At 38.1% G+C, this 14,929-nt stretch overlaps 1 protein-coding gene across 1 annotated transcript; it reads left to right on the top strand.

Annotated features, from left to right (window-relative positions):
- The first annotated feature begins 2,846 nt into the window (after positions 1-2,846).
- On the top strand, positions 2,847-14,809 carry Atu (Another transcription unit). Its single transcript, XM_090113696.1, has 11 exons — positions 2,847-3,016; positions 3,672-3,768; positions 4,421-4,978; positions 5,318-5,415; positions 5,791-5,964; positions 6,283-6,446; positions 10,447-10,661; positions 11,028-11,190; positions 11,817-12,032; positions 13,322-13,493; positions 14,004-14,809. The coding sequence occupies exons 1-11, from the start codon at positions 2,986-2,988 to the stop codon at positions 14,180-14,182; spliced, it is 2,067 nt and encodes a 688-aa protein (XP_089969822.1). The 5' UTR covers positions 2,847-2,985; the 3' UTR covers positions 14,183-14,809.
- The last annotated feature ends 120 nt before the right edge of the window (positions 14,810-14,929 follow it).

Below are 14,929 nucleotides of genomic sequence, written 5' to 3' on the forward strand. Positions count from 1 at the left end.
ACTCATTGTGGTGACTGGTGAAACACTGTATAGCATTAACAACATAGTACTGTATTATTGAAAGATCGATTAAAGGTTTATTTTACAATCTACGACTTTCATTATACATGGGTAACAAAACCCCATAACATATTCCGTTTTACTCCGGACAACATCTTCAGCCACCCAATCCCCATGCTTGAAGTCCAAATCCAGCGGAGGACAATAATCGTCATTATAAAATTGAAGGTTTTTCGTCCTAGTACAAAAGTTGTCTGGATCCCATTTTATACTCAATCTATAGTATAATACTATAGATATCATGTGAAACGTGACTTGGAAAAAAAAATATTCAAATAAATCACAAAATAAAAATTTGAAACAATCTTAAAAGTTACGAAAAGCCTAATTATACGTCAAAATGACGCACAACATCCTCTTTACAACCAAATTGCGGAATTTACCTGGATGAGCCAACTATGTACTGCTAGGTCTAGACGGCTAATAAGTTGGTTCTGGATTTTGCAGCGATTCGATGGTAAATATAGAAGAGTTTATACGTCAAATTTACGTAGATTGGACTTCTAGGGTTAAATGCATAAATACCTAAATGTTGTTTTGTTTTTATTATCTAATAACGATAAAAAAACCCGTTGATTTCATTCGTTTTTCAAGCTACGTGCATAGTTTTTCCACTAAAATGCCTCAATTGAGTCATAAAGTACACAAATTTCAAGCATAATAAGTCACATCATTTCTATAAAACCAAAACTGGCAATAATATAAGTCGTGTTGTGCGATTATGAACATAGTGCATAAGGGCATAAGTCGTTATATTGCAAAGAGTAAAAAAAAAAGTATGTGAATACATTGAGTTATTCCATGAAGTACTCGTTCATAAGGCCACAACTACAAAAAAATACGAAAAAAGTATATTTATGGGGTTGTTACAATATGTGTTCATATGTAAAAATATAGACTAACATCATATCTTACACATACAAGCTTAAAATTTTGAATTAATAAAGATTTAGTATTGATATATAGTTTTTTATCTCTCCTGAAAAGTGCTGTTTTTGAGTTATTCCCTTATTCACTGGAGGCACAGAATTGTTCTTTGATATTTGATAAAACTTTCAAAAACAAATTGAACTGATTTTTTTTTTATTGGTAATAGGGAAGCGCTTGACCACAATTTCGCCTGATGTTGAGCTGAGATGTGGTCTAAGATGGAACGCGCTTCCCTAGAAGGTACCAGCCCCCCTAGTCAAGAGGCTTTCTGTTAGCGTAGCGTTCAATAGAATAGACTACGAATGTATGAGATTGACGTAAGCTGTAGATAGGCTGTTCACTCTACGCTTGAAGACCCCCATATTGATAGTACCTACTCTGTCCATTATAGTATTTTTCAAAGTGATTTTTCTATTCGAAATACCTCGATTAAGATAAAATGCCACTCAGTATAAATAAATCATATGCCAAATAATGAATATAATACAAGACGTAATTTTGTCACTCAAACAATTAATATTAGGTCGCTCAAATATTATGAAGCTGCTCATTTTGTATTTTATGTAACGCAAATTAATGTTTGTTAGTTGCTGATCTATTAATTTTTCATCGCTCGCAGTCAGTCGCTCACTTAGTAATTCTGTTACCCCAATTAATTATTTTTGATAACTAAAACTTTAATTTACAGTCACTCGTTTAAATACTACCCATTGTATAATATTATAATGCCAATATCGTATTAGGAAATGTATAAAGTAAATGATTTCTGTACTTTGAACCTGTGAGTTGAACTAAATCTTTGACAGGATAGAGAACACAAAAGGGTCAAAATTATTACCATACTAAATAGTAAATAGTAAATACTTAAATAGTGATACCTAATATTATTATTAAACAAGTTAAATTGGAACTTAGGTTTTTAAGTCATCTTATTTCATGTACATTACATTAATTTTTATTTCACTACTATATTATATTACACTAGCTGTGCTCCGCGGTTTTACCCGCATTGCTCCGCTACTGTTGGTCTTAGCTTGATGATGTTATATAATATATAGCCTTAGCCTTCCTCGATAAATAGGCTATCTAAAACCGAAAGAATTTTTCAAATCGGACCAGTAACTAGTTCCTGAAATTAGCGCGTTCAAACAAACAAATAAAAAAACTCTTTAGCTATAGTTATAATATATATTATTAAAAAATATTATCTGAGATATAAGTATAGATAAAATATAATTGCATATCATGTAGTATATGTATGTATTTCCGAAGGTAAGTAGGAAGGTAGGTGTTTCGCGACGAGGACTACTTACTCATTTTTGAAATAATTCTAATAATACGCGCTCTATGAGAGTCGTCGTTTGGGACGTCACGTACAAACGGTAGACGCATACATAAAAACGCTAGAAAAAAACATTATCCTCCTTCTAACGTAGTCGGTTAAAAAAGTTTTTTCGGTAGGCCACTATATTGTATCTTTTTAATATATACGTAATAAATCTCGATACGATAGGTATCGAGATTTTTACATTTTTTACAAAGGGAGCGATCGCGATCGTGTCGTTACTCGTTACGATTTCGAAAAAATAAATTCGTAAAAAGTTCGAATTTGGACTTATTCGTTACTTAAGTTTTATATTTTGAAAATTCTTTGATTCCTTTCTCTCGTCAAATAATATGAGTTTCAGGTGGAGCAGGGAAATAATTAATAATATAACATAAAATTTTGATAATATTATGGTGGAATGGAAGCTTGAGCTTGAGTTTGTAGGATTCGTTGTTCAGACGTTTCTACGATGTCTGTATCATGTCATTGTCAATAATGAATTTGACAATTATTAATGACATTTGTTCGCGTCATTCGAGTTGTATTTTTCTAACCTTAAACCTATGAACATTTTTATTTGAACGAAAGTTATGAAATAAATGTAAATTCGTGTAAACTTTTGTTTTGTGTTTATTTATTGTGCATGTTTCGGTACATAACACGATAAAATGGCTCCTCAAACGCGCCGGGGTGCTGTAGGTAAGGCTACAAAATATCTTGTTTGGTATCATTAAAAACATTATTTTTAATAAACGAATTTTAATATTAAGTCTATAAAACGAATATGTAGGATTATTTTCTGCAATAAACCAACAGTGCACTTGTAACTATCAATTTATATATTTTTATTTTAAAAGCAAGAACCAGCAACGCAGCTTTTTTAAATTTTGCTTGACGCCGTTAAACCAATGATTATTTTCTAAACATAAGTATTTGATTAGTTAAATTCTCATAAAGAAAAAGCACGCGAGATAAAACTACACTATTATAATGAAATGTGATTATTACATTCAGGGTCATAGTGAAAACCTTTTTGGTGCATATTTATGCAAAAGTATAGATATTCAAACATGTAAATAAGTATGTAACTATTTAATGATGACCACTTTTATTTAGACAGTATTACTAAAAGCTAGAATGTGTACTAATTATAATTTGAATAATACAAATTGAGTCTGGTGTTGTGTTTCTGTACATGAGCAAATTTTACCTGAAACAAACTGAAATAATAAGATATTATGATATATTATATACTTTACCGCATATGCAAACTATATAAATTTTGATAAGTACATGAATACATAAAATACTTAATTAAAAAGGAGAAATGTTTAAATACTTTAATTTTTGGTAGATACAGATTCGGGATCAGATTCAGACAGTGGCTCCAGTGCAAGTCGCAGTAAGAGTCCCAGTCCTGCACCATCTGGCAAAGAAGGGAGTAGGTCTCGGTAAGTTTATATATTACTAGCTTTTCTCACTGCACGTCAATTAAATAATGATATTGTCATGTTTACTTAACCCATTGAGCCCCGAACAGCCAGATCCGGCCGCGACACAATAGATTTTCTATTGTGTCTGTGATTCCGGGGCCTGATGGATTAAACACTATTTAATATGTTTACTATGCTAACAAGCAACTAAAAGTGTAATTGACATTAGTTTAGTACTTAAGTCTAGTTCTAATAAAGTATTAGTTACATACAACAGGTATCAATCTACAATATGTTTTGCTTGTTTCATTGCCTGTTATTATGAATATCAAATTTGGTTCACTGTTTTTTTGACTTCATAGTTTCAAATCTTTAAATATCTCTCTAGCAACAGAAGAGCTGGAAGAATTTCATAGTTATTGTTAGTTTGGGATAGGTTATTTTAGTTTAATGGTGAAAACTGATGGTGTATCGAGTGGACCATAAATGTGTTTGTTTAACCCATTGACCACCGAGCGGCCAGATCCGACCGCGACACAATCGATTTTCTATTGTGTCTGTGATTCCGGGGCCTGATGGGTTAATAGTTAAGTTTGTAAATGCCAGCTTTGCACAAAAACTTCAATCTTTGTGGTTAACAAGCATTTATATAAACAAATAATACTTTCAGATCTGGCTCCCGCAGTCCCGCAAAATCTGGTAGTGAATCTCCTAAATCAGCGAAATCTGCCCGCTCTAGGAAATCGTCAAACGCGTCAAATGCTTCTAGAAGTAAATCAAACTCTCCCGCCGCTTCTAACCGCTCGGGGTCCGCTCATAGCAATAAATCGGGTTCTTCAAGCCCCAAATCTCATGCCTCTGGCAGTCCTCGTAGGTCCAGATCGCGAAGTGGGTCCGGTAGCGCCAGATCCCGATCTGGAAGCGCTAGATCTCGTTCAGGGAGCCCTAAATCCGGGCCCAGAACGCCGAAATCCCGTTCCCAAAGTCCAAAGTCCAGATCACAAAGTCCCAAGTCCAGGTCACAATCGAAGTCGCCAGGTCCCAAAGATAAAAGCAGATCGCGATCCGGCAGCGGCAGTCCCAAGAGTAGAAAGTCTAGATCGAGGTCTGGCAGTGCGTCTTCAAGGTCCAAAAGTCCAGTGGGTCGACAGAATGACAGCGGATCGAATTCACCGAATCTTATGATTGATGATCCACAAGAAAAGGCTAAATCAAAGAGTAGATCCAGGTTAGTGTAGTGGACATTGAAATATCTCAAAATAAAATATTTTACCAATAAATTTTATAATGGGTATTTCAACTAAGAATCAACACAGTTTCTCGCGCCTATTTACATGAATATATAAACTTAGTATATTCAAATAATATGTAATTTTAAATATTTATAAAATATTCAAAAGCTGTTTCATAAATTCTACCAAAAAGTAAACTCTTTCCACATCAACTTCTTAATAGCACAATGGTAAATTAATTGTGGGTAATAAATCATATTGTAATAAAACTTGAGTATTCCCAATTTTGTTAGTATTTATTAGTGTGTAAATTAAATTATTGTTTGTTGTTATAGATCAGGATCCAGACACTCAAAATCTCGATCACGCAGTAAATCAAAGTCGAAGAGTCGATCGCGCTCACGTTCAAAGAGCTCCAATGCTTCTGAAGCAGGTAATTATAAAATTATATTAATATGATCAATACCAATAACATAAATAAATATATATAACAATAATTCTCTTAAATTGTATTAACAAAATAAATGCAAATTACAATGTTTGCATGTTTGTATGTATTTAGTTGGTAATTATTAGTACTACAAAACATTTAAATTGATATTATTGGTTTTATGGCATTGAAATGCTTTATAAATATAAATTTATAAAGGATAGAAAAAATTTAATATACGGGTGGCTGAGTTGGTCAAGGGTCCGCCCCGGATTGGCTTAAAAGGCATCCTTTCGAGTCCCGCCTCGTGATCGAATTTTTTTCTATTCTTTTTAATTTATATGAAAGATGTTATTTAATTATTAAATTATAATTTAGTAGTTGACAAGAAGAAAAGAGCAGTGCTATCAGATTCTGAAAGTGACACAGAGAAAGCGAGCAAGAGAAAGAAGGACTCGGACAGTGGATCGGACACGAGTGGAAAGCCGAAAAAAAAGACAAAGAAACTAGAGGACTCTGATGAGGAAAATCAGGAAAAGACTGGTGATAATGGTTAGTATATTTCGATATTTGAATTGGAATATTTGGTATTGGATTGAACATCAATGTAAAAACTTAAAATAATGAATCTGTAAAGATGTAAGTACCGTAAACTGTACATCAAAAAGATATTTTATAACCTACTACTACTTTTATTACCTTTTTTCATTATTTAAACATCTTGTGTCAAATTAGTTATGCCATTCATTTTTAATAGTACAAACAGTACAGATAAACACATTTTAATCTTACTGCATATCATAAGAAAAAAATTCCAGTATGTTTTTTTTCATTCATTCAGACTAATTTTATAACCCTAAAAATTTTCAGTGACTGCCGACGCGCTTTTCGGTGACGCGTCTGACATAAGTTCTGACGAAGACAAGGGGAAAAGGTCCGACAGATCCCGGTCTCGATCAAGGTCCAGAAGCCGCAGCCGGGACAAGTCTGATGATGACAAACGGTCTGATGATGAACGGAAGAGTGGTGATGAGGTAAGTGTAATTACAGTTTTATTCAAAACTGATATGTAAATTAGCATGTTTCATTTATTACGCAAATGTTTATAAAATATATCTACAAATTGATATTTAATTATTGTGGAGAAATACATTTATTTTGAATAGTTTCATTCAAGATTTAATAACATTTTCTTTGCAATGGAATTTTGATTAATTGTTGTGTAAATATACAATTTTTTCTTAAATAAGAAACTGTTTCAACTGTTTCAAACATTCGTTATTCCAGGGAAAATACTACTAACATCGGTCATAGTTTAGTCTTAATTTATTTTTTGATTGATATGCAATATGCAATATTATCCCTTCTCATACAATGAACAAATCATTACTTTTTTTTTTTTTTTTTTTTTTTTTATGTTAATAGCAGGCAAACGAGCAGACGGGTCACCTGATGTTAAGTGAACATCGTCGCCCACTTGCACCCACAATACCAGGGGTATGGCGAGTGTGTTGCCGGCCTTTAAGGAATGTGTACGCTCTTTTCTTGAAGGTCCCCAAATCGTATCTCATTGGAAACACTGCCCGCGGGAGCAGATTCCAAATTTCCGTAGCACGAGGCAAAAAGCTTCTTTTAAAGCGAACTGTTGTTGATCGCCAGCTGTCCAGATGGTATGGATGGAATTTGAGCTTGTGACGTGCTGTACGGTGGTGGAATTCAGCCGCAGGCAGTGTTCCAAACAGTTCTTCAGAGCACTCCCCATGATAAATGCGGTAGAAGACGCATAATGAGGCGACTTCTCTACGCAGTGCTAAAGAATCAAGCCGATCGGTTAGACTTGGCTCGCCAACGAGGCGCACAGCTCTCCGTTGGATTCGGTCAAATGGAAGGAGATACTGTTGAGGTGCACCGGCCCAGAGATGGGAGCAGTATTCCATATGCGGCCTGACTTGCGCCTTATAAAGATTAAGGCGATGGCTCGGAGTGAAATACTGCCCCGCTCTACAGAGTACACCTAATTTCTGGGAAGCTAACTTAGCTTTTCCTTCCAGATGACAGGAGAACTGCACATCACTCGTGATTTCGAGACCAAGAATTCCGATACTGGCTGTGGCTTTAAGGGGAGTACTTTGAAAAATGGGAGTCGCGATAAAGGGATTCTTCTTAGCGGTAAATGCGCAGACTTGTGTCTTATTGGGGTTAAATTGGACCAGGTTAATTCGACCCCAATTCGAGACTTCATCTAAGGAAGTTTCGATTTCGGACACAAGATCGTTCCGGCACTCAATGACGCGATCCCGAGAAATATTGCTTCGGCCGGCATAAACTGCATCACACGTACTGTCATCTGCATAGCAATGAATGCTGCTAACGCGCAGCAAATCATTGATATGCAGAAGAAACAGTGTGGGAGACAGAACGCAGCCTTGTGGTACACCAGCATTCACGAGCTTAGGTTCGGAGCATGAACCGTCGACCACGACTTTCATACTACGCTCAGTGAGAAAACTGGCGACCCATCGGCAAAATTCCTCGGGAAGCCCATAGGAAGAAAGCTTCGAAAGAAGCGCTTTGTGCCAGACCCGATCAAAGGCTTTCGCTATGTCCAAACTGACCGCCAATGCTTCACCCTTGCTCTCTATCGCCTCCGCCCAACGATGTGTTAAATATACTAGAAGATCACCAGCCGATCGTCCGTGACGGAATCCATACTGACGGTCACAGATCAGCTGATGCTCCTCCAGATATTTCAGCAACTGGCGATTGATAATGGTTTCCATTATCTTGGAGAGCAAAGAAGTGATAGCTATGGGTCGATAATTGGACGGGTCCGAGCGATCGCCCTTTTTCGGGATCGGATGCACTAAAGCCGTCTTCCATGAGTTCGGGACAACGCCTGTAGAGTAGGAGTACCGGAAAAGTCGCGTCAGAACCGGAGCCAACTCAGGTGCGCACATCTTAAGCACAATGGGAGGAATACCGTCAGGGCCACTTGATTTATGGACGTCCAGGGAAAGGAGTGCTTTACGCACTGCTCTCTGACTAAAACGAATGTCAGGCATGGATGCTTCACATCGTGGGATGGTAGGTGGCAAGAACCCTGTATCGTCCAACGTCGAATTAGCAGCAAAAAGAGAGCCAAGAAGGTCGGCTTTCTCTTTTGCTGTGTGGGCCAACGAGTCATTCTCCCTGCGCAGAGATGGTAGGGACGGCTGACAAAAATTCCCTTGCACAGCTTTAGCGAGGGCCCAAAAGGCTCGAGTTCCCGAAGGAAGTAGGGCAAGTCTTTCGCCAAGCTTAGCAATGTGCTCTGCTTTCGCTCTTGCAATAGCCTTCTTGAAGGACCTAGAGGCCGAGTTCAATTCTCTTTTCAATGTACGGGCGTTTGGATCACTAGACGCGAGTGCATTGGCCCAGGCCTGGAAGCAATCTTGTTTACGGCGCGATGCCGATTTGCAAGAGCGACCAAACCAAGGCTGGGACTTGCCACCCACGGGAACAACAGAGTTTGGAACAAAGAGCTCCATTCCCTGAAGCACCACATCGGCGACAGAGTCAGCACACGCACTAGGATCACTCGCGGAGAAACAAACTCGGCTCCAGGGATAAGATGAGAAGAAAGTACGCATCCCATCCCAATCTGCCGACTTATAGTGCCAAACGCGACGGTGGCCTGCACGTGGAGGCCGAGGTAAGCGCAAGATTGGCACTGAACTCCGGACTAGGCAGTGGTCGGAAGAGCCCATAGGAGCATCGACATTTACCTGGTAGCCTTCCGGGTGGGAAGTCAGCAGAAGGTCCAACAAAGAAGGCGTATGATCCTCAATGTCTGGAATTCGCGTGGGCGATGATACCAATTGCGTGAGGTTATAGGCAAGAGCGAAGTCGTGTACAGATCTACCCGCGTGGTCGGTTGTTCGTGACTTGAGAAATTCAGCATGATGAGCATTGAAGTCACCAAGGACAACAATTTCTGCAGCAGGAGTCTGATTAAGCACGGTGTCAACCGACGACTGAATGTGCTCAAAGAGTCGGTCCGATTCGTCATTTCCGCTATGGGACCTATAAAGGCACGCATAGATGCGCGGGTGGTCGTCGCATTCTACACGTAGCCAAAGGATGGAAAGGTCCCTACCTTCAAGATGACCAAGGCGACGAAAGCAGATATCTTCCCGGATATATGCGCATACACCAGCGCGGGGTAAAAAATTGTGCTCCAGGCTGAAGCCAGGGTAACTAAGGTATGATGCATCTGACGGTGAAGATATCTGAGTTTCGGTTAGAAACAGTAAGGCCGGCTTCGCCGTTTCGAGGTGGTAATGCACGGCGTTGATGTTAGAGTGAATACCCCTGATATTGCAGAAGTTAACGCGGAGCGTGGAGAGGGGTGCGCTGGTCTTTCTGCTCTTTTTGCCTGGTAGGGAAGTAACGAGCGGTATTTTGCCCTCCCCAGAATACGTAGGGCGGCCTGAACAAGATTGCTCAGGGAGGGATTCTCCAGCATCGATGGAGCTGGTACCCTCCTGGGGTAAATGTCTGTTTAAAACCGCTGCCATGATGCTTAAAGGGGGGGGGGAGATGGGCTTCCGGATGCCTCACTTACCCAATGCGAAACGCAAATTTATGCTTCACGCCGGTTTCCTGTGAGGTAGTGGTCCTGCCCCGGACGAACTACAGCCCGTTCGTGCTACATACAGAGACTGTATGCAGCTGTAGTTCTACCACTCTAAACTAATCGCCAGAGCCTCGTTTGTAGACCAGCAGGGTGCACCACGAGCAGGTGAGGTTGGCTTTGGCCAATAGGTGTTATATGGCCATGACACCCCAAACAATAATAAAGACGTGTGTCACTCGGGGACTGCCGCGGTAAAGCTATTGCATGCTATGCCTTCAAGCCACACCTCCGCGCCCGTCCCCGTGGGGAGCGTGAGGTTATTTTCGTTACGGAATTTCTGGATTCGGTCCCCGCGCTCAAGGCCTGCGATAGAAACTATGCAATAGCTTAAAAAATAATTTATTTGATTAAAATTAAAGGAAAACCGCGAGAAACCCGAAGAGGAGGAGGAAGTAGAAATCCCGGAGACGCGTATAGATGTTGACATGCCAAAAATATGGACAGAGCTTGGCAAGGAGCTGCACTTTGTGAAATTGCCCAATTTCTTGTCAGTTGAGACGAGGCCTTATGACCCCAGTACTTATGAAGATGAAATTGATGAGGAGGAAACTTTGGATGAAGAAGGTCGAGCTAGGTAGGATTTATTATTATTAGTCAATAAATTATTCGTTCAAAATACTTAATATCAGAATTTCGTCATCATTCATTCATTCAGAAAGCAGAAAGTTTCTTGATATTGAATGACTAATTATTGTTTTAGGTATATAACACAATTTGGTGCACATAAAAAAAATCATGAAATGTTTTTGATTTTTATTAAAGCTGTTTCTTCCATTTAAAATATCACAAAATTCTTCATAGATTTCTATATATTTGTATAACTACAAAAAATTCCCTAGACTTTGTTGATATGTCTATTTCTATTCAACCACTCCCTGATTCAACCACACCCTGATGGTATTTGCGTTATATTATTCTCATACTAAATTGAACTTTACAGGCTAAAACTCAAGGTCGAAAACACCATACGTTGGCGCACAGTGTTCGACAAGGAAGGCAACGCAGTAAAGGAGTCCAACGCTAGAATGGTCAAATGGTCGGACGGTAGTATGTCCTTGCATCTGGGTTCGGAGATATTCGACGTGTATAAACAGCCTTTGCATGTGAGTTGTTGGTTTTATGTGTTTGGTTATTTATTAGGGTTAAAAATGAAAATCATCTGCTAAAGGGCGATTATTTTATCCTTGGTTTTGGTTGGAATTTAATTGTCAAATAGCATCTACCTTTTCAAAAACGTGTTCCTGTCTTTTCACGTTTTACATACCTGGCATTTTTCTATTGTTATGTAGTTCTTTATTCGAGGGATAAGTTTTTATCAAAGATTGAATAATTGCGCCTAAGTCACAACCAGAAAGGAATAATGTATGTTTCTTTTAATTTTTTATTTTTATTTTTTAAAATGCAAGTTCCTTATTCAATACACACAGTATTAGTGTGCAAATCCTTTAAGCCAAACAAGAGAAATATTACATGCGTGGTTTTGGTTCTATGTACAAACACGCACTCTGGCTCCGCCCATTCAATGATGTTTTCGATTTTTTTTCTTGTTCTTTTATACAACTCTGATACTGAATAATGTCAGGATAGAAATTATACTTGTGTATGTATAAAAGTTAACCAATTTGGTGCGGAAATATCGTGCATTACATGTGTAACCGCACCTTATTTTAAAACATTATTACTTTTTTTCTTGTTATTTTATTAATTCATAATATATTCTCATTTCCAGGGTGATCACAACCATCTCTTCGTACGTCAAGGTACCGGTTTACAAGGGCAAGCGGTGTTCCGTACGAAACTGTCGTTCAGACCGCACTCTACAGATTCGTTCACGCACAGAAAGATGACATTGTCCGTAGCGGACAGATCTACTAAGACTTCGGCTATAAAGATACTGTCGCAAGTTGGTACCGACCCAGATGCGGATAGGAAGTATCAACTCAAGGTAAATAAATAAATATTATAGGACATTATTACACAAATCGACCTAGTCCCACAGTAAGCTCAATTAAGGCTTGTGTTGTGGGTACTAGGCGACGATAAATATAATATTTAATAAATAAATAACAAATAATTGAGTTCATCACACAAATATTTGCCCTGACCGGGGATCGAACCCGGGACCGTCGGCACAGTAGGCAGTTACTTTACCACTGCGCGAACCGCGTTGTCAAAGAGAAAGAAATGTGTGTAATAAATAAGGTTCTATTCAGTCGTCGACTCGATTGACACTCATTGAAAGAAGACACTATCGATAGGGGGATGCACTTAAACATTGGCTATAATGATAGTTGCAAGTATCAAGCTCAACTATTGTTTTAGGTTTTTTACTAAAAATTTGTAAACTTGTAAGATGTTTTCCTTCGGTTTTAAGTCTATAAAATATTGTGCACACATGCGTATGCACATCATGCGTATGCTTTCGTCGATTGATGAAACAAAATGAATGCTTGCATATTGTGTAGAAACAATCAAAACTGTGTACGGAGCGGCAACGTCGCGTCCGCCGCTTATCATGCGTTCTATTTGATACTACTCGACCGATTTTCAGTGCTATTTAAAAGAAAACTGACAAATTTTGTAGAGCAATTGACGATTGCTTGAAGCAGCGTGGATATATGTAAAATGCACGGGTTTGAACCTCGCCTCGTGATTGATGTTTTTATATTCTTTAAAATTTTTCTATCTCCACCTTTTACTTAATACTATTGGTAATGTGTGTTGTGATATCATATGTCATAATATATCATATGTGGTGTCTAATATGCTGTTACGTGATATCGCTCGTCATGTATGATGTAATTTTTTTTCTTTTAACCCATTGAGCCCCGAACGGCCCGATCGGTCCACGACACAATAGATATTCTATTGTGTCTGTCCGGGGCCTGAGTTATTAATAGGGTTGATACTTTAAAATATCACCTAATTATGTAATGTGCACTAATAAACATTCTATGTATATCCATACTGATATTATAAATGCGAAAGTAACTCTGTCTGTCTGTCTGTTACTCAATCACGCCTAAACTACTGAACCAATTTGCATGAAATTTGGTATGGAGATATTTTGATACCAGAGAAAGGACATAGTCTACCTTTTATTGCGAAATATGTACCACGGGCGAAGCCGGGGCGGACCACTAGTATTTAATAAATGAATAACTTATTTACATGCGTTATTATGTAATCGTATATGTCCTATATGATGTGCATTAATAAATATATATATAACAGAAAGAAGAGATGGAGCTCCGCGCGGCCATGCGTTCCCGCGCACACGCGCGTCCCAAGCGTCGTGCGGGGGGCGCGGGGGGGGCGGGTGGGGGGAGGGGGCGGGACGATAGTGAGGACGAGGGGGGGGTGTCGCTGGCCGCTATTAAGAATAAGTACAAGCAGGGGCAGAAAGGTATGTTGTTGTTTTTATAGACTAATAATAAAATTGATTGAAGTTAAAAGCTTAAACTTTAAAAATTATTTCACCATTCGCACCCATAAAATTAATGATTATTTCTGTAAGAGGTTAGAGCATAAAATAATACACTTCACTTCACTTTATCGCTGTTTTTTTTCACTATATTATACTTGTGCACTGTTCACAAATTAAAACAGGACTGAACAAATATTTACAGATGGCAGTTATTTTATACTTACAAAAAAAAAGATCAAATGAGTGACTATACTCATAATAATTTATTAATTTTTGCATATAATTCCAACAATTTCAGACCTCTTTAGAAAGCTGTATAATTGCACAAATTAAGTAAAAGTTAAAATAAAGATATTTCCGAAATCAATAAGTCTGCTAGTAGCAATGTAGTGTTGAGCATTCATTGCTTTATCTTTTTTAATAATTCTTTAACTGTTTTGATACAAGTTTCATATTGCATCAATTTATAATAATATATTTCTATTACAGCACAAGCCTCAGCGATCTACTCCTCCGAATCAGACGCATCAGACATGGAAACCCGACGAGCTCGTAGACTCGACAGAGCCAAAGCTCTCAAGGACTCTGACGATGAAGGCAGCGAGGGGGGGGACAATAACGCGTCACAAGCGAGTCATAGCCCGTCGCATGAGAGTGGCAGTGAATAGTGGTAGAGGATAGTGGGACGGGATAGTGGGACGGGATAGTGATGCGAGATAGTGATGTGAGATAGTGATGCGGTGTAGTGAAATGATTGAGAGTGGTTTTGTGGGAGAAAAATTTAGTGCAGTGGAGTGTCCAATATTGTATACTAGCTGCGCCCCGCGGTTCCACCCGCGTGGCTCCGCTCCTGTTGGTCTTAGTGTGATGATATACAGCCTATAGCCTTCCTCGATAAATGGGCTATCTAACACCGAAAGAATTTTTCAAATCGGACCAGTAGTTCCTGAGATTAGCGCGTTCAAACAAACAAACTCTTCAGCTGTATAATATTAGTATAGATAAATGAAATGAAGTCATAGCTAGTAACTCTACTTATAGCTCAAGAACGGCAGAACGGACCTTAATGATTTTTGGTAAAACACGAGTATAGTTAGTTTCTTATAAAAGAATCTAATATGTGACTCAGTTTGAATGAAAATACAGTATTTGGTTATAATTTGTAAAAGAAATAGAAATGTGACTGTTACTTTGAGAAAAAGGCGTGAGTGAGGACTTTAGAATAAGTATTTTTATTATTTACTTGTAAATAGTTATTGTAATAGTTTTATTACTGAATAAATAAATGATAAAAATCCAATGTGTTTTATTTATACGAGCTAAACATGTTTAGGAGTTGAATTTATGTACCTATATTTCATATTTACACTAAAATATTTATTTTTAATATAAGGCTTTTTAGTCAAAACAAAATA

Source organism: Colias eurytheme, chromosome 20 (assembly GCF_061535395.1).
Source record: "Colias eurytheme isolate Ceu_HAF_F1 chromosome 20, ilColEury1 Martin Lab GWU primary, whole genome shotgun sequence".
NCBI classification, from domain to species: Eukaryota; Metazoa; Arthropoda; class Insecta; order Lepidoptera; family Pieridae; genus Colias; species Colias eurytheme.

What these genes read in the sequence shown, in the direction of transcription:
- Atu (XM_090113696.1), top strand. Translation starts at nt 2,986, where the DNA reads ATGGCTCCTCAAACGCGCCGGGGTGCTGTAG. An exon ending in GGAAAAGACTGGTGATAATG is followed by an intron (nt 5,965 to 6,282) that starts GTTAGTATATTT and finishes AAAAATTTTCAG; the next exon opens with TGACTGCCGACGCGCTTTTC. An exon ending in AACGGAAGAGTGGTGATGAG is followed by an intron (nt 6,447 to 10,446) that starts GTAAGTGTAATT and finishes TTAAAATTAAAG; the next exon opens with GAAAACCGCGAGAAACCCGA.